At 40.7% G+C, this 26,475-nt stretch overlaps 1 protein-coding gene across 7 annotated transcripts in view; it reads left to right on the top strand.

Annotated features, from left to right (window-relative positions):
* Positions 1-26,475, top strand: part of LOC124717040 — an 859,980-nt gene that overhangs the window by 777,198 nt on the left and 56,307 nt on the right. For 6 of the 7 annotated variants that reach the window (XM_047243697.1, XM_047243698.1, XM_047243700.1 and 3 more), the window contains 3 exons: positions 18,398-18,565; positions 23,670-23,786; positions 25,211-25,293. In XM_047243697.1, coding sequence (XP_047099653.1) covers positions 18,398-18,565; positions 23,670-23,786; positions 25,211-25,293 — 368 coding nt within the window. Of the gene's footprint in view, positions 1-18,397; positions 18,566-22,092; positions 22,279-23,669; positions 23,787-25,210; positions 25,294-26,475 lie in introns of those variants that run through there. The other variant, XM_047243701.1, reaches the window with a different exon arrangement.

Below are 26,475 nucleotides of genomic sequence, written 5' to 3' on the forward strand. Positions count from 1 at the left end.
TGGTGGTTCCACTTGGCACGATATCCAGAAGCAAGAGGCCTTCGGAATCGAAAAACACCGTAGCCATAACTTTTCCAGCAGAAGGTGTGGTTTTGAATTTTTTTTTTTTCCTTGCGTGAATTTGCATGATGCCACTCCATTGATCGCCTCTTCGTCTCTGGTGAAAAATGATGGAGCCGTGTTTCATCACCTGTCAAAATTCTTCCAAGAAATTCATCTCCTCCATTCTCGTACTGTTCCAAAAGTTCGCTGCATACCGTTTTTCTTGTTTCTTTGTGAGCCACTGTCAACATCCTGGGAACCCACCTAGCACAAACCTTTTTTACGCCAACACTTTCACTATTCTGCAAACACTTCCTTCCCCTATCCCAACGTAGAAGTCACCAATTCGTTAACTCTCTGCACATTGTCTGGAGTGTGTGCAGTACGAGGCCTGCCGCTGCGAGGACAATCCTCTATATTGCCGCGCCCGCTTTCATCACGTAACCTGCTTGCCCACCAACTAACTGTACTCCGATCGACAGCATCATCTCCATCCACCTTTTTCAACCTCTTGTGGATGTTTCCCACTGTCTCATTTTCACAGCACAGGAATTCTGTGACAGCACGTTGCTTCTGACGAACGACAAGTGTAGCAGCCATCTTGAAGACATGTTGTGACGGCGCCACTCACGGAAACAGGTTGAACTAAGTTTGAAAACAAGTGGGAAGGATGTATCTACACTCTGTAAAACTTTCACACATGCAGAATGAAAACTGTATTTTTACAAAAATAGTGTGCATTTCTTTTGGAGTGACCCTCGTACTTTGGGGTAACTCTTCCCATTCTAAAAGGATATTTTTGGCTCAGAAACGTGCGGTTCGAGCAATAAATGGTGTAAGATCACGAAGCTCTGTCGACCCCTGTTCACGAGTATGGGTATTTTGACGTTGGCCTGCAAAGATATATATTCCTTACTGTCATTTCTTGTTAACAGTATTCGCTTATTCCCAAGAATAAGCAGCTTTCATTCGGTTAATACTCGGCAGAAATCAAACCTGCATTTGGACCGTTAACTCTTGTGCAAAAAGGTGTGCAGTATACTGCAGCATCCATTTTCAATACGCTACCACTCGAATTCAAAAATCTTAGCAGTAATCCACGCGCTTTCAAATCTAAACTGAAGAGTTTCCTCATGGGTCACTCGTTCTATTCTGTCGAGGAGTTCCTTGAAAAATTAAGCTGATTCTTATTGTATTGTTGATTGCGTTTACTTAAAACTTATGGACTGACTTTTTTGGGTTCATAAACATGTATTTTTATCTGTTATTACTTTAATGTTGTAATTTCATGTACTGACATGTTCCATGACCTTGGAGATTTGCTCCTCAATTTGGTCCTTCGGAACTCGACGTGTAAATAAAAATAAATTCACACTCATTCGAAATAAGACAATACGTTCCTGAACGACAAGCTTCGCATCGAACAATTTTTTGGCCTTTCAGGGTCGCCAGTTTATTATTCGAAAATTTCTCTCTTTGCTGTGCCACCCTATACCGAAGCGAGAGGGAACAAAACAGAGGGAAACAGATAGCAATCTCGAGCCAATGTTTTCGTTTCCTGTTTTTGTGAGAACTGAAACGAACGCCAGGCTGTGAGAACGTTCCCAAGAAGTGTCTGCGTAACGCGCCAGGAAGAGCGTTTTCTTCCACAAGGACTGACAGCCAGGTTTTAATTAGCCGCGTTTAATGTCCAGGGCCACCCCACGTAACCGAACACTCTCGCTCCGCACAACGTCCTTACACGAAGGACAAATCTTCTTTTATTTCGCTAATAAGGAGTCGCATTGTTTAAAAGCCCGACAAGCGCAGACCCTGTCGCAAGACGCGCACGGAGGCGCACAAGTCGTACGGAGCACGTTCATAGACCTTTTTTATCTTAGCTGCGAGACAGAATCGCGAGTGTATCAGATGCTAGTCGATAACACACTAATGGATGCTAAAAAGCCGGCCGCGTTGACCGAGCGGTTCTAGGCTCTTCAGCCCGGAACCGCGCAACTGCTACGGTCACAGGTTCGAATCCTGCCTCGGGCATGGATGTGTGTGTTGTCCTTAGGTTGGTTAGGTTTAAGTAGTTCTAAGTTCTAGGGGATTGATGACCTCAGTCCCATAGTGCTCAGAGCCATTTGAACCATTTTTTTTTTTTACTTTAAAAATTATAGCAATCGTACGTGGTGTTCCACACATTTCTATTTCGGGACCTCTCCTCTTTTTAATGTACTTAGCTGGTCTTCCAGTTCCATTGTCATGAATAAAGTTTTTATTGTTGATGATGGAAACATGAGTATAACAGTTTACCACTCTGCTTACTGGAAACACAAGTACCGAAATAACAAGTCTGTTGGTCTCGCCATTTTCTGCAGCAAGTATTTGATGGAAAGCGCCCAGGCACTTATTACTGGAGTGGATGTGTCCACACACTGCCTTTATGATGGTTGCAAGTCTTCCGGGGACCTTTCAGTAATGTGCCTGAATGACGGGAGGAATGGCAGTCCACTCATCGTCAAGGGCCAAAACCACAGAAGGGAGTGAAGCTGGACGCTGGGGTTCGGAGCGCACTCGATGGTCTGACTCATCCCAAAGGTTTCCATTGGCTTCAGGTCGGGATGCTGGAGAGACCAGTCCATTTCAAATGGTTCAAATGGCTCTGAGCACTATGAGACTTAACATCTGAGGTCATCAGTCCCCTAGAACTTAGAATTACTTAAACCTAACTAACCTAAGGACATCACACACATCCATGCCCGAGGCAGGAATCAATCTGCGACCGTAGCGGTCGCCCGGTTCCAGACTGAAGCACCTAGAACCGCTCGGCCACACAGGCCGGCCCAGTCCATATCAGGAATATCGTTATCCACACATCATTGCATCACGGGTGCTGCATCGTTACAGGGTGCGTTGTCATGCTGATACAATCAATCGTCGTCTCCAAAGTGTTCCTCCACTCTACACCGTACAAGATACTGTACAGTGTTCTCATATCACTCTACATTCCGTGTCTCCTTAAGCGAAACTTTGGCACCACAACCTAACCACGAAAAACACCCCATACCGTATCACCACCCCTGTGCTTCACTGTTGGCGCCACACTATATGGCCAACTCTCCAGGCACTCGCCAAACCCGAACTGTTCCATGGGTTTACCACGGAGTGTAGCGTCATTCGTTACGCCAAATCACTCGTTTCCACTCATCCACTTCACACCACCTCAAGCGCCACTCAGCACTGGCTACAAAAATGTGCGGCATATGAGGAACTGCTCGCCAATTGTACCACATTGTATTAACTTCATAAGCAGAGTCATTGTGCTAGCTGGATTACTAATGGCACTTTGGATAGTATGGACAGTACTAGTGTTACTGGCACTTTGGATAGTATGGACAGTACTAGTCGTTTTTTTTTTCGACGGTTCCGTCGGTTAAAACATGCCAGCCTGGTCTTACCGTAGCTGCGGTTGTTCCTTCTCGTTTTCACTTCACAACCACATCGGCAATAGTCATCCCGGGCAGCTTTAGGAGAGCTGAAATGTCCGTGTTGGATTTTTTGCGGAGGTGACATCCAATGACAAGTCTCCTGACCGCCCCATTCTGCTGTCATTGCTTCTCAACTGACAACAAAAGACGCCCTGCTTACTTTTGTACGATGTAAAATACAGACTGGCTGTAGGAAAAAAAGAAATTCTGAAAAAAAATATAAATTTTAAATACACTACTGGCCATTAAAATTGCTACACCACGAAGATGACGTGCTACAGTCGAGAAATTTAACCGACAGGAAGAAGATGCTGGGATATGCAAATGATTAGCTTTTCAGAGCATTCACATAAGGTTGGCGCCGGTGGTGACACCTTCAACGTGCTGACATGGGGAAAGTTTCCAACCGATTTCTCATACACAAACAGCAGTTGACCGGCGTTGCCTGGTGAAACGTTGTTGTGATGCCTCGTGTAAGGAGGAGAAATGCGTACCATCACGTTTCCGACTTTGATAAAGGTCGGATTGTAGCCTATCGCGATTGCGGTTTATCGTATCGCGACATTGCTGCTCGCGTTGGTCGAGATCCAATGGCTGTTAGCAGAATATGGAATCTATGGGTTCAGGAGGGTAATACGGAACGCCGTGCTGGATCCCAGCGGGCTCGTGTCACTAGCAGTCGATATGACACGCATCTTATCCGCATGGCTGTAACGGATCGTGCAGCCACGTCTCGATCCATGTGTCAACAGATGAGGGCGTTTGTAAGACAACAACCATCTGCACGAACAGTTCGACGACGTTTGCAGCAGCATGGGCTATCAGCTCGGAGACCACGGCTGCGGTTATCCTTGACGCTGCATCAGAGACAGGTGTACGCGACGATGAACCTGGGTGCACGAATGGCAAAACGTCGTTTTTTCGGATGAATCCAGGTTCTGTTTACAGCATCATGATGGTCACATCCGTGTTTGGCGACATCGCGGTGAACGCACATTGGAAGGTGCATTCGTCATCGCCATACTGGCGTATCACCCGGCGTGATGGTATGGGGTGCCATTGGTTACACGTCTCGGTCACCTCTTGTTCGCATTGATGGCACTTTGAACAGTGGACGTTACATTTCAGATGATTTACGACCCGTGGCTGTACCCTTCATTCGATCCCTGCGAAACCCTACATTTCAGCAGGATAATGCACGACCGCGTGTTGCAGGTCTTGTAAGGGTGTTTCTGGATACAGAAAATGTTCGACTGGTGCCCTGGCCAGCACATTCTCCAGATCTCTCACCAACCGAAAACGTCCGGTCAATGGTGGCCGAGCAACTGGCTTGTCACAATACGCCAGTCACTACCCTTGATGAATTGTGGTATCGTGTTGAAGCTGCACGGGCAGCTGTACGTGTACACGCCATCCAAGCTCTGTTTGACTCAATGTCGAGGCGTATCAAGGCCATTATTACGGCCAGAGGTGGTTGTTGTGGGTACTTATTTCTCAGGATCTATGCACCCAAATTGCGTGAAAATCTAATCACATGTCAGTTCTAGTATAATATGTTTGTCCAATGAATACCCGTTTATCATCTGCATTTGTTCTTGGTGTAGCAATTTTAATGGCCAGTAGTGTCTTAGGAAGCATTTTCTGAAAGTAATTTATATGGAGTGTAGGGCTTGGTTGGGTTATTTGGGCAAGGAGACCATAAAGCGAGGTCATCGGCCTCATCGGATTACGGAAGGACGGCGAAGGAAGTCGGCCGTGCCCTTTCAAAGGAACCATGTCGGCATTTGCCTGGAGCGATTTAGGGAAATGACGAAAACCTAAATCAGGATGGCCGGAGGCGGGAAAGAACTGTCGTTTTCCCGATTGCGAGTCCAGTGTGCTAACCACTGCGCCACCTCGCTTAGAGTGGAGTCTAGCCCTGTACAGAAGGAAACGTGGTCGATAAGGAGTTCAGACAAAAAGATATTATAAGCTTCGAAATGTGGTGCTACAGAATAAAGCCGAACATTAGACGTACTGAAGCGTGTTGGGGAGAAGAAATAAATATATGACACGATCTAGCTAAACAAAGACCTCGCTCGACACACTCGTCCAGGGAGATCAAGGAAACCTCCGTATGGTTATGGATGGAAGTCTGAGAGGGCAAAACCTGTGAAGGTAGACACAGACATGAATACCGTAACCAGGTGCAAATGGATGTAGGCTGCAGTAGTTAAGCTCAGGTAGCTTGCGCGGAATGGACTGGTTTACACTGGAGCCAACACAAGCGAATGGGCATTGGTGGAGGAGAATTCTTCCTGGTGTAAACAAGAGGCGAGAACGAGCAACCTGCGTATGGCCGTGTTCGGTTCGCATTTGCTGGTATTCGCTCGTCTTCCGCTGGTTGTCCATTGTACAAACCATCAAAGTGTGTTCACAGTTTCTCCTCTTTGGCGCTAGCAGCACAGAAGGTATTTGTCTGTTGTCTTGTGTGTGAATTAATGTTTTTGTTGACATGAGGTGCATGAGGGGTGCAGTTAGCTGAAGAGAATGTAATGCTGGTAACAGAAAGATATAAATATCACACGTGCTTAATGAAATCGATGAGAATCGTAGAAAAGAGCCAAAAGCAAATATAACTGGTGGAACCTTGGCGAAGTAGTCATAGGCTCAACAGGGAACATGAAGAAGATGATTAATTCCATCAGGTGCGAATGTAGTGAATAGGCACAAACTTTGTATTTCTTTTTATTAAAAAGGAACAGCACACTAAATTTCCTTGAAAGCAAACACCTTTAATAATTACTGTTATTTCAGAGGTTTTTGATGTACTGACCGAGTAAATGAAAAACTCTTTTCGATGCGACCACGCTATCTCTAACGTTCTCAGGTTTCCAAATGCAACAGAAATGATGCCATTTGGTCACCACTTTAGTGGCGTCACCAAAGATGCGTGTGGAAACACCCAAATTCCTGTTGCGCAACTCTTGTGACATCACTTAAAAACGCTTTGACTTTGTGGTGGCACTTTCTATCTCCCACCACCAATTAGTGTCAGAAGGAGCCGTCATCTTTGAAGCTATGCATGCTGTGTTTGTTGGTGCTCACATTTATACTTGTGGATTACGAAAGTATACTGTTTCAGTGATGTGCCACAGTGATGATCTCTCCAGAAAACTTTGCTGTATAAAATTTTGCCATTTCAGCTACACAAAGATTAATTTATGTGGTGAAAGTAGATACAATGTTTCTGCTATATGATGCATTGATCAAATTTATGTGTGTGTAAGCAAGTATTATTTAATCAGTGGAAGGTGATTTGTGGGTTCACAGCAGCTCACTTTATTCTACAAACAGTGAAAATTAATGCAGTAGTACTGGCAGTATATCCAGATAATCAGTTTCTAGTACTGAAAACGTCAATGCTCTTTAAACACTTGCCCAGTAACAGAAGTAACAAGGTTTCGGTGGCCGCGTTATTTCAGATTCAGTGTAGCTTTTAATTAAGGAAAATAACTGTAGTAAGCGTTTTTTAGTGCACTTGCACAAAGCATAGCAGCAAAACTCGGTACAGAATAAATTTAATATCTCATATTTAACCGGTGTAGTGTACGAGTGTGAAAATATTAACTTTTAAAACGTTCCTTAGGGCGTCCTACGTAGCATCCAGCATGTTGTTGTTGTTGTTGTTGTGGTCTTCAGTCCTGAGACTGGTTTGATTCAGCTCACCATGCTACTCTATCCTGTGCAAGCTTCTTCATCTCCCAGTACCTACTGCAACCTACATCCTTCTGAATCTGTTTAGTGTATTTGTCTCTTGGTCTCCCTCTACGACTTTTACCCTCCACGCTGCCCTCGAATACTAAATTAGCAATCACTTGATGCCTCAGAATATGCCCTACCAACCGAGCCCTTCTTCTAGTGAAGTGCCACAAATTTCTCTTCTCTCCAATTCTCTACAATGCCTCCTCATTATTTATGTGATCTACCCATCTAATCTTCAGCATTCTTCTGTAGCATCACATTTCGAAAGCTTGTATTCTCTTCTTGTCTAAACTATTTATCGTCCACGTTTCACTTCCATACATGGCTACACTCCATACAAATACTTTCAGAAACGACTTAAATCTATACTCGATGTCAACAAATTTCTCTTCTTCAGAAACGCTTTCCTTGCCATTGCCAGTCTACATTTTATATCCTCTCTACTTCGACCATCATCAGCTATTTTGCTCCCCAAATAGCAAAACACATTTATTGCTTTAAGCGTCTCATTCCCTAATCTAATTCCCACAGCATCACCCGATTTAATTCGACTACATTCCATTATCCTCGTTGCTTTTGTTGATGTTCATCATATATCCTCCTTTCAAGACATTGTCCATTCCGTTCAGCTGCTCTTCCAGGTCCTTTGCTGTCTCTGACAGAACATATCACTCAAAAACTTTGGAAGTGTAAGTCTAAGAAATGGCATATGCCCAAATATTGGAAAGATGTAACTGTGATATGTGAAATACGAAGTATCACTTCTAGTTTCATTTGAGCCAGGACCGCATCTTTAATGTGAATATCAGATTTTTCAATAGCGCTCGAATCACAACCCTACAAGTACTCGAAATGAGCTTTCGTTATACTAAAGAGTGTAATGTGTGGGTTTTCATTTACAAGTGCTGCGTCATTACTTTGTTTGATGCCACTATGTTATTTCCATCAAGTCTAATATTTGTGCTTTCTCTTCTTATTGGATTCTTGGCTCAGTTCTATTACCATAACCTGAATGACAACACCGATGTCCGTATTAAAAAATGTTCGGCTGACGCCATATTGAAAACAGTGCCACCATAATTTTGACAGCAGCGTGTGGAAACAGCAACATGTGGCGCCACAGAGTACAGTCGTATCAGGCGCCACGGCATTTGTTGCCGCGTCACTTCTGTTGCATGTGGAAACCCAGCAGATTTTACACATACTTTAACAAACATCCTCAAAGCTCTGTGCATACCGATGTCATTGTAGACTTGGCACGCTACTTGAGACGCAGCAACTGTTGAAATGCGGAACAGCTGCTGAAGTAAATATTTCCAGCTGCTAGTAATCACAGTGTAAATACTACCCTTTCGTCGGAAACCGTTACGCCCTCGTTACTAGATGGGTGAAGGTGGCCAAAGAATATGTCGCCCTAGAAATCTGGACAGGCAAGCAAAAGACTAGTAGACACGACATAAATGTAGTTTGAATAAATATATTCTACTCAACTTATTCTGAAGAACTACGAAACCGTTGGCAACTTGTTACAGTCGTGGGGCGCAGTAAGCAGAGGCGTGCATCTTAGTCACCGAATGTTTGCCGGCAGAGCTAACTGTCAACAGATTGGAGTAATGTTCGGCACCAACTAGCAACTTGGGACTCACAGTAGAATCACGGAACTACAAGTTGAAGTAGCACTCTAGTTAGCGCCCAGGTGCCCGCTGCTTACAGCACCGTCCTGGTGGTCTTCATTGGTCGATGGCCAGTACGGAGGTTGCTCATTGGCTGCACTCGAGGCGCCGGCTCTGGCAGTATCGATAACCGGATTTCGCAAATCGATTTCCCAATTGCACCTCTGGGTGGTCGTGTAACACTTCGAAACCGATTCCGGAAATCCGCTTCTCGTAGCCGCTTTTCCAGTTCCGCAATCGATTTTCGTTCCCATGTAAACGCAACCGGTTTTGAAACGTGCTTGGGCTGTCAAGTTACGTCTTGTTTTCAGAATATTCGGTTAGTATGAACTTAGTGTGCAGTGAAGAAGCAGAAATATTAGACTGAGCATGAAGCTGTCTGCCTGTAACATTTAAGAGACGAGGAATAAGGGCAGTGTTGACTAAATCAGAAACTGGATCAACTGTTTTTCAGGCGCCATATTTAACCAACTGTTTTCCAGACGCCATATTTAACTGGGCTAGCAAATCCGCTTCAGATCTTAACATGTAAACCTGACAGCGAAAAACTGTTTCCGAACCTCAGTTTTCGTCTTACTGAAGTGTGTCGCATGTAAACGTAGTGAATGTTGATCATCGGTAAGTAATGTTCTGCTTTTAAATTTCTTCCCCAGTAGTAAGGAGAAGCCAGCAAAAAGCGTCAACTGACATATGAGCGATGTTTTGGTATAAAGCTAAGGGAAGCTGAAGTGGTTGTTCTGTGGTTAAGCACAACCTCCACACACTTTATTCTTAAAACTTCAAATTCAGACACTTAAATACTTCTCTTTCTGTGTCATTTTGCTTGCTTCATCAAAAACAGCTTGCTCACCATGCAAAGTGATCTTATCCGAATATCAGAGTTCTGTGTCGTGGCTATATAATACTGTTATCAAGTGAAACCTAAACAACACAGCGTTCATAGGATTGCCATGGTTTGCTCATTCTCTTCCGCCCATTTCATTGTAAACAAATACATGTTCACTAGTATAAGCGAATGATAGCGAACTGTTAATAAATGCACTTTCAATTGTTTGCTTCTTCCCACTCTGGTGTAAACCAGGCTTCAGGCTATTTGCAGGAGATGCAGTTATCTGTAAGGAAATTCTATCCGGTAAAAATAGCTGTAATATTGAGTGAGAACTCGACAAAATATTAGCCTCGTGCAAAGGATGGCAAGTAGGTATTAATGTACCAAGTTGTGCACTTGGCGAAACGTAATAATATGATTTTGCCATGAATACGGGATCAATGAGTCACAGCTGGGGTCAGCCGCACCATACAAACATTCACCTCGACTCAAGTTGTAGTTACAACAGTGGTAAGCTACAGTTGGCAGGATACTCGGAAACTGAATTTTGTCTACTAAAAATAAAAAGTCGTACGTTCCATACTTGACTACTGCTCAAATCTTTGGGACTCGTAGCAGATCGGACTAACAGGGAACAGTCTTCTTTCGTTGGTGCGAGAATGTAACAGAAATGCAGAAAAATATTAACTGGCAGACACCTAAAGAAAGATGCCATATATTTTTCGAGATGCAGACTAGAAAACATCAAGAACCATCTTTTAGGACATAAACTGCGAATATTCTCCAATCCTATAGAGATGACGTGGATAAACCTAGGCAGTTATAGCTGTCCCAGAGGCATTCAATCAGTATTTCATTCCACACATGAATGGAATGGGAACAATCCTGAACATATGGTACGATAAAATCTGTCTACTGCCATGCACTCCACTGTAACTCACTGAGAACAGATGTAGAAAATGCTGTGCTACGGCAAGACCCAACATGAAGTGCTTTCACCAGTGACGGCTTTACACGTTACAAGCTGAACACATGGTGCATATAAATGGAAAAGGAATTGTGCGTGCTGTACGCAGTGATCTTTCTGAAGAAGAGCCTAAGTTCAATAGATAAAATATGCTGAAGTGACAAAAGTCAGGGGTTAGCGATATTGACATATATAGAGGGCGGTAGTATCGAGCACACAAGGTATGAAATTGTAGTGCTTTGGCGGAGCTGTCATTTGTAGTCAGGTGATTCACATGAAAAGGAGTCTGACATGTTTATGGCCATGTGGCCGGAAATTAACGGGCTTTGAACGTGGAACGGTATTTGGAGTGTGACGCATGAGACATTCCATTTCGGAACCTGTTAACGAATTCAACATTCCGAGATGTACAGTTTTTGCCTCTCACCACTGAATAAGTAGTGGCCGACAGCCTTCACTTAACGACAGAGAGCAGCGGCATTTGTGTTGAGTTGTCAGTGCTAACAGACAAGCAATTCTGCTTGAAATAACCTCAGAAATCAGTGTGGGGCGTATGACGAACCTATCCATTACAACAGTGTGGCGAAGTTTGGCGTTAATGGGCTATGGCAGCAAGCGACTGATGTAAGTGCCTTTGCTAACAGCACAACGTCACCTGCAGCATGTCTTCCAGGCTTGTGACCATGTAAGTTGGTCCCCAGAAGACTGAAAAACCGTGGCCTTCTCAGATGAGTCCCAATTTAAGTTGGTAACAGCCGATAGTAGAGTTCGAGTGCGGCACAGACCACACGAAGCCGTGGGCCCAAACTGTCAATAAGGCACTGTGCAAGCTGACAGTGGCTCCGTAATGGTGTAGGCTCTGTTTATAAGGAATGGACTGGATCCTCTATTCAAGCTGAACCGATCTTTGACTGGAAATGGTTATGCTGGGCTACTTGGCGACCATTTGCAGCCATTGGTGGTCTTCATGTCCCCAAACAATGTTATCACTGGTCGATAATAGTTTGCAACTGTTTTGGAGAACGATTTGAGCGAATGATCTGGCCACCCAGATTGGCCACTGTGATTCCCATCGAACATTTGTACGACGTAATCGAGAGGTTTTTTCGTGCACAAAATCAGTCACTGTCAACAGATTCGCAATTATGAATGGTTTAGAGGCAGCATGGCTCAATATTACTGCAGGGAACTGTCAACAACTTGTTGAGTCCATGGTACATCGAGTTGCTGCACAATATTAGGAGGTATCCCATGACTTAATGTCACCTGAGTACTATGCCCCCCTTGAAAGAGAACATTGCCCACATTTGAGCACTGTGGATGGTGTAGAACTGGTGCTCACATAACCCTCAGCCATTGACTTAAGGCATGGCAATGAAATTGTGTCCCTGTGTGTGTGTTCAAATGTGTGTGAAATCTTATGGTACTTAACTGCTAAGGTCATAAGTCCCTAAGCTTACACACTACTTAACCTAAATTATCGTAAGGACAAACACACACACTCCCTGAGGGAGGACTCGAACCTCCGCTGCGACCAGCCGCACAGTCCATGACTGCAGCACCTGAGACCGCTCGGCTAACCCCGTGTGTGTGTGTGTGTGTGTGTGTGTGTGTGTGTGTGTGTGTGTGTGTGTGTGTGTGTGTGTGTGTGTGTGTGTGTAGCAACATCACAGATTGGTAGAGAGGAGCTATCATGTTTGGACACCATAAATGAAGTTGCCCGCTTTGTTGGTGGAATGTCCATTGTATCTACAAGGAATTGTGTACCACTCACAGCTATGCGACACAGCGTGAGAGCAGGAGGTAAGATCCCAAAGGAGAGACTAAAGACAAATGTCATGTTTTGCCAATGACACTTGGCTTCAAGCCAGATGGAACTGCTGATGTCAGTGAATACAGATCCAGTTCAAGAAGTTTTTGAGTGAGGATTGAAAAGGAAAGTGCATCAGTTGGACATACGAAGTGAGGTATCTCACAAAAAGCAGTTGGTCGCAGCAACACACAAAGCTGAACGTCTTCAATATTCCAAACACAGCAACAAGGCAGCAGCTGAATAGAGTTGTCTAATATGGTCTGATGAGTCACAATGTTACCTCTTTTCAAATGATCTGAGGCACCAACTGCACTGGCAGTCCTGTGAGATGTTTAACCTCGCAGTGTGTGGTGGTTCTAATGTTCTACATCTACATGCGTACTATGCAACTGGCCGAACAGTGCATGCCTCAGGGTACCCTGTGCCACTACTAATCACATTCATTCCTGTTCCAGTTGCAAATTGAATGAGGAAAAACCAACTGCCTATATGGGTCTGTATGAGCCCTAATTTCTTGTATCCTCTCTTCCTAGTCCCTACACAAAATATATTCAGGCAGCAGTAACATCAGTCTGCTGTCAGCTTCAAATGCGAGTGCTCTAAATTTTTCCTCATAGTATTCCTCAAGAACAATGTGACCTTCCATCCAGGGATTCCCATTTGAGTCCCAAGGCATCTCTGTAATACTTACGTGTGTTAGAACCTATTGGTAACAAATCTAGCAGCCCACCTCTAAATTGCTTCGGTGTCTTTCTTTAATCTGACTTGGTGAGGAAGCCAAACACTTGAGCAGTACTCAAGAATAGGTTTCACTTGCGTCCTATATCCAGTCTCCTTTACAGATGAATGATACCTTCCTAAAATTCACCCACTAAACCACAGTCGACCATTCACCTTGCCTACCAGTCCTCAGATGCTCATTTTATTTCATATTGCTTTACAGTGTTATGCTCAGATATTTAAACAATATGAATACGTCAATCAGGACACCACCAATGCTGTATCTGAACATTGCAGGTTTGTTTTTCCTACTCATCCGCATTAACTTATATTTTTCTACATTTAGAGCAGTTACAATTCATCACAACAACTAGAAATTTTGTCTAAGTCATCTTGAATTCTCCTACAGTCACTCAACTTCAACATCTTAGGTGGAGCACTCCAGATGACACCCGTGCCTTTGGCGATCACTTGCCATCGATTTCAGTGTACTGGGTTCTATTACTTAAGAAGTCTTTGAGCCACTCGTATGCCTGGCGACCTGTTCTATATGACCATGCCTTTGTTAATGGTTTGCAGTGGGAAACTGCGTCAAATGCTTTCTAGAAATCTAGGAATGTGGGAACTGCCTGTTGCCCTTTATCCTTGGTTTTCAGCAGATCTTCTGGGAAAAAGGCAAGCTGAGTTTTGCACAATCAGTTCTTTCTAAATCCATGTTGATTTGTGCACAGAAGCTTTTCAGCCTCTTGGAAATTTATTACATTTGGGCTCAGAATATGTTCTAGAATTCTGCAGCAAACTGATGATAAGGATATTGGCCTGTAATTTTGTGTGCCCCTCATTTTACTGTTCTTGTATACTGCGGTCACCTATGTTTTTTTACAGTGACTCTGGACTTTTCGCTGATCATACTGTGAGTTGGTTTACCACAAACATGAACCAGAATGTATATTTCAACGGCAACCAAGTGTTAACGTTTCTTCTTTTCCCCTATGTCTTCATAACAACTATGCTTTGGACACTCCCATAATCCAAGATAAAAGCAGCCATGTCTGGGACTATTTGGAAGAGCAAGTGAAATCTAGCAGTCAACATCTCTGCAGTTTGGTTGCTCTGCAGTATATAACCATCAATGAGAAACTTCAGCAGGATATGATATTCATGAAGAAAGTTGTGGACTTTCTTCCATCATCAAGGCCAGAGATGGTGTTTCATAGTATTAGCATGGCATCTCTTGGTGACATGACTAATTTTTGGCTGGTGTATTTCCCAGCACTGCACCATTTATTTCTCAGTGTCTGCATGTCACTTGTATTAACAAAGTTCCTTACCCACGACCAGTAATCACATTCTTTTAATGCTTTCTTCCCCATTGTTTATATCTGTGTAATAGCTCACCCATAAGACAGAACTCTCAGAGGCTTGCTGTGTTCATTAAGTGTAAGTAGGAATGCTTTGCTCTAATGAGCAGCTTTCCTGAGCTGCACGCCTAATGAAGCAGTTCCAGTGATAGACGGAAATAAAAACCCAAGGCCGTCAGACCCCCACCTGTTGGCAAATACCAGCTGCCACTACTGCAGTCTACAGTGGGCTCTGAAACTGTGTGTTGTGCCAATTTTCTCTGTGTCAAAGCTAAATACAGCTTATTGGATGGTGCTCATTCAACAATTTCATTCTGAAATCACGGGGAGAAAAGGTTTGATTGAGTTATATTTACATTTGTGTTTGCTGCTTGTTAAGATTTTTGTTACCCAAGCTACGCAGCAAAGGGTCTCCACCTTAATTTTTAAAACTGTGGAACCTGTCATTGGCATCTTTTCTGTTTCATTTTGTAATGATATTTCCTAAATCTCACATTGTATTGGAAGCAACTGAATAACTCAAAGAATAGATTTTAGCATCAACTATTTAGATTTTTACAATTATTCTTGCAACATAATTGATGTTGAACTCTGCATCATAGATTAAATTAAAGTCCCTGCAAGTTCTGTATTCAATCCAGAGCACTGCAACTAAAATTAGTTTGACAACCACCCTGTTCAAATGTCACCAGCTTTTGTGGCTTCATTTCATGTACCTCACTTGCTGATAATCATCGATCTTGAGTGAGGTGTGTAACACTGCCTCATTGCATTTCCTACACCTGAAATAATATCTGGGTCTACTTAACATAGTTCAGGCTGTCTATGTCAAGTTAGTCAAAGAAATGATGTTACAAAAAACAGTCAAAATACCTTTAAAACTTGTTGACTGCATCACAAACTGAGGAAGACTGATATAGGTTTTGCACCTAAAACATGACGTAGCACTGACGTACCAAGGCTATTGCCACTGTTCCGTATATAGCTTCCAACAATAACAAAATTATATGGTAAATCGTTTCAATCACACTTATTTCAGTTCACAACTAATATTTCAATGCTTTTATAAAACTGGTTATGGAATTTGGTTTTGCAGCATTTTTTAATTAGTTAGCATGTTGAAATATTACTTGAAATATGTATTTACGATGTTCTAATTATTTTCATTGATAGTTTTATAAACACAGATTGGTTTTTGTTCATAACACAGATCCTGCAACATAACAGTTACCTTTATCATAATTACTTTTACCTTTCTATGTACAAATTGATAAATTGGACCTTTATTTACATTGATTTTGATATATTTTCAGTTTGTGGTTTGATATCTTTATAAATAGATTACACTTCAGTGTAATTGGTTTCAATAACCCCAAGTTGACTTAGTTTCATCAATATAGCAATCCAACAATGTTACACTACTAGCTCTTTAATTTACATAATTTCACATGAACTTTGGTACCTAGTGTCAGATACTTCATTATCATCATAATCATAGATTTCATTTTTCTGCCACATTACATTCTAATTTAGCTTCCATTTATGAATAATTCCCTTAGTCACTTCCAGTGTGAGTACCAAATTAATCAGATGTTTTTCATTACACAGCTGAGTAAAAAAGTCTCATATGATCATGAATGGAACTACGAGTATGAAACCAATTAAATTCAGCTATAAGAAATGACACCAGAGAAATTCTGAATCTGCACTGTAGTTGCATTACATTGAAGCAGTCTCCACTGATTCTATTCTTTATATTTCAGTTAATTTAAGAAATGTTTATTTTCAGTCTCAGTTGTACATATGCTAAGTTACTAGTTTCGATGATTCAGTGATCGTCTTCAGATCTGAGCTGGCACTAATCATGAGCAGTCAGCTATTTTTTAAATAAAAGACCATTCATATTTGAAATTGGTCATTGACTGATTAAACTAGTCATAATTCATCATACACACACCCGAGACTATGAAAATAAACATTTCTTGAACATATAGTTGTGGTACTTCACGTGACAAAAATCTCGTCAATTATCACAGTCACATAATTAAATTACCCTTTCAGATCTTAATGTGACTATCTTTTATTGTCGTATCATGACTTTTATTACTTATTAATTCAATCTAGCGTCTGGAATATGCCAAATCTGCAGTACCATCATGACCTCATATAAATTCATGTATCCAGGAATGAAAGGTTTTCACTACTGGTATGGTTACCATGAATTAACTTCATTTCAGGCTGTATATAATCTGTTGTCCACTTTTCAAAATTAAAAATGTTTTATTAATGCCCAGAAGTAGTCTTCATCTGTTTCCTCGAAATACGTGATGCTGATTACTTAAGGTGTCTATTGGCAGACAACTGTTCATTGTATTGGTATTAAAACATAAAAATGTTGCTACAGGAATTATTCTCACCAATTTGTGTCACTTAACAAACTTTTACAGTCTTTTCATCAGACTCATCTCTCACTCGTATACATGCATTCATTCATTTTTGATTTGTACGTGCATCTCGTTTCATAAATCTAATAATGGAGGTGATCCTCAGGGATATGGAACAGGACAAATTATACATCAACAGGTCGGAGCAGACAATAAAGAGTTGCAGATACTAACAACCTGTTGCAATTAGTGCTAATCTAATTGCATTGATAATTACAGAAATTAAGTTTTCTTAAAGAGAAAAACAGCCACTTTGCCAGAAGCCACCACCCTCCCTCTTATGCTACTCAGCAGCATATAGAGTATTTGTGTAACTCCACAGATTGCTGTGAACAGTATCAGCTATGTAGTGAAAAAGTTAAAAGTCTGTTTCTCTTGTACATTAATGTTAACCGGAAGTTACGTCCCCCTATTTCAAACACACTCACAAATTATAGTGCAAATGGCTAACAGTATACTTTTTCACTTTGTTATGGAACATTTAACAATTTCCAATTCCTTGGCTGATGTTTATGAGCAAACTGTCAGACATTTGCACCAGATAATAAAACTCCAACCTAAACCGTAGATAGGAACACACAGACTATACAGAAATTATTTTTACTCTTGGAACTTCCTGGCAGATCAAAACTGTGTGCCACACCGAGACTCGAACTCGGGACCTTTGCCTTTTGCGAGCAATTGCTCTACCATCTGAGCTACCAAAGCACGACTCACAACTCGTCCTCACAGCTTCAATCCTGCCAGTGCCTTGTCTGCTCCCTTCCAAACTTCACAGAAGCTCTTCTGCGAACCTTGCAGAACTAGTACTCCTGGGAGAAAGAATATTGCAGAGACGTGGCTTGGCGAAAGCCTGAGGGATTTCCAGAATCAGATATTCACTCTGCGCTGATATGAAACTTCCTGGCAGATTAAAACTGTGTGCCGGACTGAGACTCAAACTTGGGACCTTTGCCTTTCGCTGCGCAAGTGCTCTGCCATCTGAGCTACCGAAGTATGACTCATCACCTGTCCTCACATCTTCAATTCTGCCAGTACCTCGACTCCTACCTTCCAAACTTCACAGAAGCTCTTCTCTTGGTACTGCAGTTCTGAATTTCACGGTTCAACATAATTTAGTAAATGCTGTTGCCATTAGGGAGTAAATATATTGACAACAGAGTTTAAGGAATCCTGGCCCCAGATGAGGCTTCTGCAAGATATTAAATTAAGATTTTTTGACGATATTCTTTACTGCATACTTCTGTAGAATAAATACTTTTGTTATCTTGGTTTTGTTGGCTTAGAAGATTACACTCATCAAAGTATCACACAAGTGAATTCCTTTTTTGTAGATTGAGCGTGAAGTTATCCTGAGCAGTGCAGATAAGAACTCAAAGATTCCAATCCTGCACGAGTACAAAAAGAGGACAAAACCAGCAACAATTGCACCAGAGGGGCCCAACAAGCAGATAGCCTGGACAGAGGACAAGAGGCAGCACCTTCAGCAGCACCATACTATGGTGAGTCCCCATAGCACACAAAACTGTGCTCAGCTCTTGTGCTTGCAGTTAGCAGTCACAGATTAAAACAAATTTAACAGTATTTTTATCCTTATAAAGACAATATCTAACAACATTTTGTTTCAAAGATTGAAAATTCAGGTTGGAATATCAACAACACGAAGAAAAGGATAGGTTGCTACTCTCCAGAAAGATGATACACTAAGTTGTAGACAGGTACAGCAAAAATACCAACACTTAGCTTTTGGCCAAAGCCTTCTCCACAAAAGGAATAACACACACACACATATTTTGATTCACACAAGCATGCACACATGACCGCCGCCATTTCTAACAGGTCAAGTGGAATTCCAATCTGAGCTGCCTGGGATTGTTGTTGTATGGGTGAGATACTGTTGTTTGTGTGAATGAATGTGTGTATGTGTGTGTGTGTGTGTGTGTGTGTGTGTGTGTGTGTGTGTGTGTGTGCATGCGTGCGTGCGTGCGTGTGTGTGTGTGTTTCCTTTTCTGAAAAAGACTTTGGCTAAAAGCTAAGTGTGCAATAGTCTTTTTGTTGTGTCTGTCTGCAACTCAGTGTGTCACCCTTATGGAGAGTGTTAATGTGCCCTTTCCCTTACAATGTTAAAATTTTATTTCACTATTTTGCCTTTCATGAAAAGTATGTTCCTCTGTTATAAAGCTGAAATAAATTAACCTTTCTGGGTCACTAACTATGAGGCATGTTCCAAAAGTAAGTTTCATTAGTGTTTTTGAAAGAGAAGATGGTACACCAGGTGACACAAATAAATGCCATATGAATCCACGCCCATTGATGGTGCATTGATGGAAGGGGGCATCAGTGGAGGAGGAATGACACATGCACAGAGCTCCGAAGAAAACAGAGTAGCAGCAGACCGGGGTGCCGCCCGAGGTTATTACAGCATAATCACGATGACAGACAGACACATACTGACAGTGCAATTGCCAATGGAAGTGCGTGTTGTTATCTGGTACGAATGGGCACGTGGGACTAGTGTGTTGATCATCCATAAATGCCTATAGACAGTGTGTGGTGATGTGGTCATATCTCGTCAAATGGTTGGTCACTGCTGATGCATATTCAGAGAAGGAACATGGAACAGAGTGCGGAACGTGGAAGCTCAAGTGGGTATCCCTTCACATCCGTGAACAAAAATAACATTGCTGAGGTGCGCTGGAGCAGGCTGTGCAACAATTCCTTGCATCGCAAGGCACTGGATTTTTACCAGCGTGGTTCCATCAAACTGACTGCACACTACAACAAATGTCTCAATGTCAAAAATTAGTGTAAGGTGTATAGTTTGTAATACCATGATGTATTTGTTTTTGGCAATAAAGTTTCTATGTGAAAAATAGTGACGAAACTTGCTTTCAGAACCTGTCTCATACTTAGGGCCGTATATACACTTGCACTATGCAGGGAGAGTGAGATGATATTGTGGCAGATGAGGTGTATCAGATCATTAGACATATCAAAATAGGGAAAGCACCAAGAGATGATGACATTTCAGTTGCAGTGACTGTAGCTCAAGGAAAAGTCATACTAAAAGAACTTGCAAAATTATTGCAATGATTTTTGTGACAGAAGGTGATTCCCAAAAACTGGAACACCACTAGAATTATTCTTCACAAGAAAAGGGGCAGACCAGCACAGACCTTTCAGTTTCCCCTCTGTAACGAACAAGCTATTTAAAAATAAGTTTCTAGTGTCCAAAATAGAAAGCTCGCTATTAGTGTGTAATCCCAGTTTTGACTTACAGCATTTATACTTGGACTTTTAATGTGAAAACCATTCAGATGGGCTGCTCAGTGAGCAATTGAAAGACGTACATGCTGGTGGAGACAGGAAAACAATCATCCGGCTCAGGGGGGCTGGGTATTGAGTTAGATGGGACATATTGCATGTGAATGGGTGGTAGATGGACCAAGAGTTTGCTGGATTCCAAGAGACAAGAAAAGATGGAAATGATCATCTGATGGATGGTGAATAGATGTCATTATAAAGCATACAGGAGCTTGTAATGATTCTGCTACTGATGTTAGTGGGAATTCACTTAATGTCAGTTATTTATATTTTGCTTCAGATAATTTTTAAACTGTATTACAAATTCAAATGAATTTTAGCAGAATTTGACATAAGATCTACATGCCTTTTGGTATTATGTTCCAATAACGTGACGAAAACCTCTTTGCTGCTGTTATACAGTGTAGAGTTCACTGCATGTGGAATCTTCTCCCTGTACTCCATCAAATAACCAACAACTAAATCTTATGCAATTTATTCTGCTTAGTACTTCTCTTTAATATACCACTGAAGCCTCATTACAAAAGTGCAAACTTGGCTGAACACTGCTCTGCAACAAGTGGTATTAAATTTCCGACTATTCGACTCTACTCTCCAATTCACCATGCAGCCATCATACATCTAAACAAAAAATAGTTACCATATTACACAATGTAGTTGAAGTGTTTACAAAAATAAACTTTTAGCTGTAAGTTTCACATTTATAATGGTTAATGTACAAAAGTATGTTTTACAAAAACATGTAAATAAGTTTTACATAAACAGAATTTTGGTTAGATATGGAGATTTTTAGGAAATGTGTTTACTATGCATTTAATTTCAAAAGACATTACATTATTTTTAATTAATGGTTGTTTTTAATACTAAGATTCTCATAGAATCTTCAATAAAAAGTGAACAGATTAAGATAGTTAGGTATTTCATAATCATACATATTTTTAATCCAGTTACATGTTATTTTCTAGAACATTCTCAGTGGGAGTTTAGACAATCAATAAAGTTTTAAGATGTAATAATATTTTTTAACTATAACAGCATTTGTGAATCCATGTAACATTGAGATTATGAAAGTCAAAGTATTAACATCATTTATGAGAAATTTTCAAATACATGATTTTGGTATCATACACTCCATTAACCTTAAGGATCATGTAGTACAGTAATTTGTTTTGTTCTCGTAGACTACAAGCAATATGTAGGTGAACAGCTAAAGATGACACGTACATACATGTAGAAGTCTGGAGGAGGCCTTTACACAGCAGTGGTTGCCAAATGGTTGTTGTTGATGGTGGTGGTAATGATTGCTTCTAAGGTTTGACTCGGCACTTCTGCCCTTCCCAAATTTGTTAAATCTCTCATTCCTTTTTTAAAAGAAACAATAACTCCTTTCATCACAAAAAAGAAACCATTTTCATCAATAATCAAATGCTGGTAAGCACAAGCAGTGAGTCCAGTGTGAAGATGATGGGAGGGAATGCCAGCACGCAGAGCTACCACTCCCTGGAACACACCCGCTGCAGTTGGTATTCGGTGGCTGTAGCAGCAGCCTGCACAGGCCAGGGGAGGGGAGGGGGTGGGAGGGAAGTGGGGGAGGGTGAGTTGCTACCGTGAATGCTAATTGGTGCAGCTCACTGTGCAGGGCACGAGGCACGAGGCACTCCACACCGGAGCGCAGCCAGTCTGGCAGTCTACCAGGTAACTTCCACTACACTGTACACTAGAATACTTTCACTCGGTACTATTGTATGGTGCAATTTTTATGGCTTTGCAGCTAAGGTCCAAATAGAATTTATCCTGCAAAGTGTGCAGGGAGCGTGTTATGTAATGCTGACTACTGCACGTCTTGCATAAGCATCTTCAGAGAGCTCGGGATTCTTATATTTACATGCAAGTATGTGTGCTCCCTAGCATTGTTTGTGGATAGTAATAGAAGCGAAATTAGGATGAAGTGTGAAAAGCACAACCAGGAATAATTTCTATGTAGCATGTGTATCCCTTTCTAGGACTGCAAACAGGCTTAAATACTCTGGCGCAAAAATCTGTAAGAGGTTGCCGAATGTCATGAAGGACTTTGGGAAGCCAAAAATATTCAAAACTATAGTGAAAGATGGTGACATTAAGCAGTCCCTCCTATAATTTATCAGAACATTTGGACTCTGCAGTGTAAATTTTGGTTAACATTTTAATTTTTCCAGTAAACAGAAAATCTAAAAAGTTATCTAAAATCAGCAGAGTTACATATAGACTTAATTTGAATAACCAGATAAAAACAAAAAGTGAGTAGTGCAAGAGGAATAGTTGCTTTTCTGCTAATGTACATACAATAAAGTTCCCATAATTATCAATGTGAGTGGATTTGCACCAGTTTTATGCAGTAACTGTTTCTGCCAGTTGATGCACATTTCAACTCTTTCCACAAATTTGAAGGCTTCCCTTCATAATGCAATTTGCTAGAAAGAATTTGCGAGTGAGTGAATGAGTTAATGAATGATAACTAACAGATCTGAATGAGTAACATTATAATTATTAATCACCATCTGTAGATCCCACTATAATGGAGAACCTTTATGCATATGGACAGAGTTGTAAGTGTACATTAGCTAAGAGAAGCAGTTATTAGCAACCAGATCTTTATTCTTTATTAATAAACAACTTGTCTAACTGAAGTATGCTGTTTTGTGTTTAGTATGGCTAAATAGAACATAGAAAAACATACAGGAAGAGTTCTTTGCTTAATATTTGCTTGATTACATTGATTTTTATTGAAGAATGAGAGTTAGCTACATAATGCAGGAAGAGAGGTCTGTTTACAGTTGTTATGCAGCAAACGGGAATCTCCAATCTTTGAATCTAGATATCAAACAGTTTACATCAGCAGTGTCTAGACATGTTTTCAATCTTCTTTTTAACTTGTCGCAATTACCAGTTTTTTTTTTTTTTCTTCTACTGGCAGCTACAACAAAATGATGTAGAACTTCACTCTGGACACTAGTCTGCACAGAAAATACTTTATTGCCTTTTGTTGAGATTGTCTGTTGTTACATAAGTAGTAATAACCATTTGGGGGGGTGAGAAGATACCAAGATCCTTTAGAGAGACTCTCTCATATCATGAAAGACTGTGGAGTTTTGACAGCTTCTCTCTCTCTCTCTCTCTCTCTCTCTCTCTCTCTCTCTCTCTCTCTCTCTTTCTCTCTTTATCTGTATCTATATATAACTCAGTAGGTAGCATATTTTTTTCTTCACTGCCATCCTGCAATGATGTATATCTGTTTCATCTCAGCATGGGCCAGTAAATGGTTCTGATGACACACTTGTTCTGACTACGAGAACTCTGCACAGTTTGAACCTCGGGGATAAAAGCATGGCCCTGGAGGACATGTCTCACCAGATGTACAAGGTAAATATTCTATGTTCATTAAGAAACAAGTTTAATTTTCTACTAATCACCAAAAATTACATACTCTTCCAACTGAAATATCAACATGTTTGCTGTTATATTTAATAAAAAAGACACTGCCGTTAATCATCTACATTTTAGTTAAAAAATACATTTTCTGGATTTCCAACCTAGTTGACAGTTCCATTTTTATGCACACTATAATCTGTGACAGTAATATTCATTGCCATAGTGATCATAAGAAACTGCAGATGCTCCACGTGCAAGTTTTGAATCTTTGTCATCCATCTTTCTTCCCTTGCTCCATTGCGAAAATTTAAAAGAAAATTACACCTCTGTAAAGACCCTATTTTGCTGTTTTTTGTCTTGAAGTTCTAGAGAGGATATAATTTATGTTTGTATTTGTCCATTTATACCATATTGCAATTACTATTGTGCTAATAAATTATTAAGTTTGGTAATAAAAAAATGGAAAAGTCGTGTTATAAGTCATCAGATAGTATAGGCAAATATTTCACACATTACATACTGAGCTGCATTTTGCATTTTACACTGGCTATCTGAAGGTGGCTCTTAAGAAGAATCAAAACTGGTACTCAATAAATTGATGTGTGATCAATGAGTGTTATCTTGTAATAAATCTCAGTATGATCATGGTTTCCCAGTGGCGTCATTAATTTGTTCAAGTATCAACTTTTCAGTATTGCTCAAAGCTGCAGTGGTGTGTATGTACAAAGGAGGGTGAAGAAGAGTCATACAGCAGCAAGAGTTAGTGTACTGTACGAAAAGTCAACAAGTGTATGTTTTGACATATGTATTGAATTTTGAGTTAATGCATATGTTGTGCCTTGTCTGTATTGCCTTTGCAAAGTTTGGTGACATAATGGAAAACTACCATGAAAATCAAAAGCAAAGGCTTTCTACATATATCAGAAGAGAGCTGAAAGCAGAAACTGATGAGACAGAGAGAGAGAGAGAGAGAGAGAGAGAGAGAGAGAGAGAGAGAGTTATTGCAGTCACAGCTGCAATTTAATATAATTGATGGTTCATTTTGGCTATTATAGATCATATTCAGATCTTTCCAGATTAATTATAGAGTACAAATCAACCTCATCACCACATATGGCCGTCTTAACATTAAAACACATTTTAATGCTGAGTGGGCGGAAGTTGATGTATTACTCTATTAAACCATAACTAAACCAAATAGATTTGAAGAAACCTCATAATGGCTGAAACTGACAATTACCTGTATTAAATCACTGTTGTGACTGCAATAAATAAACAGTTATAACTGTGACGACAGTTGCTGCATCTCTTTGTAGACGTTATCTCTTGTCTTATATTTGTCTGTCTCCACTTTATTTGGTGTATATGACTTAATCAGTGCAGCAAAATATACACTAAATGTTACATCTGTGTAGGCACAGCCTCTGCAGGTACCGAATGAAGCCAGCCGAGGGAAGGATTACAGGAGTCAGTTTCACAACCCCTACCTCTACAATGGGTGAGTCAAGTTTACAATGGCAAATGTTAAATTATGCCCTGTCTAACACAGTCACCCCATCTGTATACAACAAAATTTAATAGTTTAGTTCAGTTGGTGATTTACTAGTATGAGTAACAACACTGCATCACCACAGGCCACTATTAAGATGGAAATGTTAGAGAAATTACAGAAACTTTGTACATTCATAATTAATTCTCACCTTGAATGCAGGATCAGTGGGTCTTGGAGTTTGACTTTCAAATAACATGAAACACCTACTTCAAATTTTTTCTTTTATTTTTGTCAGATGCTAGGCAAATTTGTAGACATTGGTACAGATACACTCCCACTCACCTCTGCTGCTTACATATTTATAAAAATCTAACATCAGCTTATCATGTTCTATTATTTTTTACTTTATTTACACTTGATTTTGCTATTTTACACCAATTTACATAGTTCATTATGCTGGAGGTCATTTGCCTTCTCGTTTGCACTTGAAAGTTGATGCTTTTCATGGGAAAACAGTATTAATGTTACCAAATTTTAGATTTATTACATTAGTTTCATTTTCTGCAATATTACAAATTATTTTTTTATTATCGTGCTTCAATACTTAACCACATGAATGCTATGGTTTAACTGTTTTGAAATTATTTGTCAGTTTTGTTTTTTCTTCATAAAAGTCACAGTTTATGAAGTAATTCTACAATTCACATGATGTAAACGAAGTATTGCCCTGTACCTGCATATTTTTATCTGGCATTATTAATTCCACCAGTTACACTACCTAATTACCAAATGAAGCAAAATGTTTGAATTAGTAACTAAAAGTGTCAACTGTCTACTCAAGGTTATATGTTAACCCTTTGCTGTGGACAAGTTAACTCGTCTCACTTTGCCACTCCCCAGATGCTGACGATGTGTTTAAATATACTCCAGGGTTTCCTTACACCTTATTTACATGTTTATGCACCCCATTCCACCAACCCTGCCACTGCTGTGGGAAAGTTACTTCCCTATCCCGGTGAACAACAAGATTTCGAGTATTTATCAGACAACATACTTGTCTCTTTGCATGCCACCATTTGCAAAAACCTTGTTTTGATATCTTGAACCATTCATGAAATATGAGGAGTGTTATGACCACAAAATTCCTGATTCCCAGGAATGGAACTGGGAGTGCCACATGCAACTGTC

This window comes from Schistocerca piceifrons, chromosome 9 (assembly GCF_021461385.2).
Source record: "Schistocerca piceifrons isolate TAMUIC-IGC-003096 chromosome 9, iqSchPice1.1, whole genome shotgun sequence".
Taxonomy (NCBI): domain Eukaryota; kingdom Metazoa; phylum Arthropoda; class Insecta; order Orthoptera; family Acrididae; genus Schistocerca; species Schistocerca piceifrons.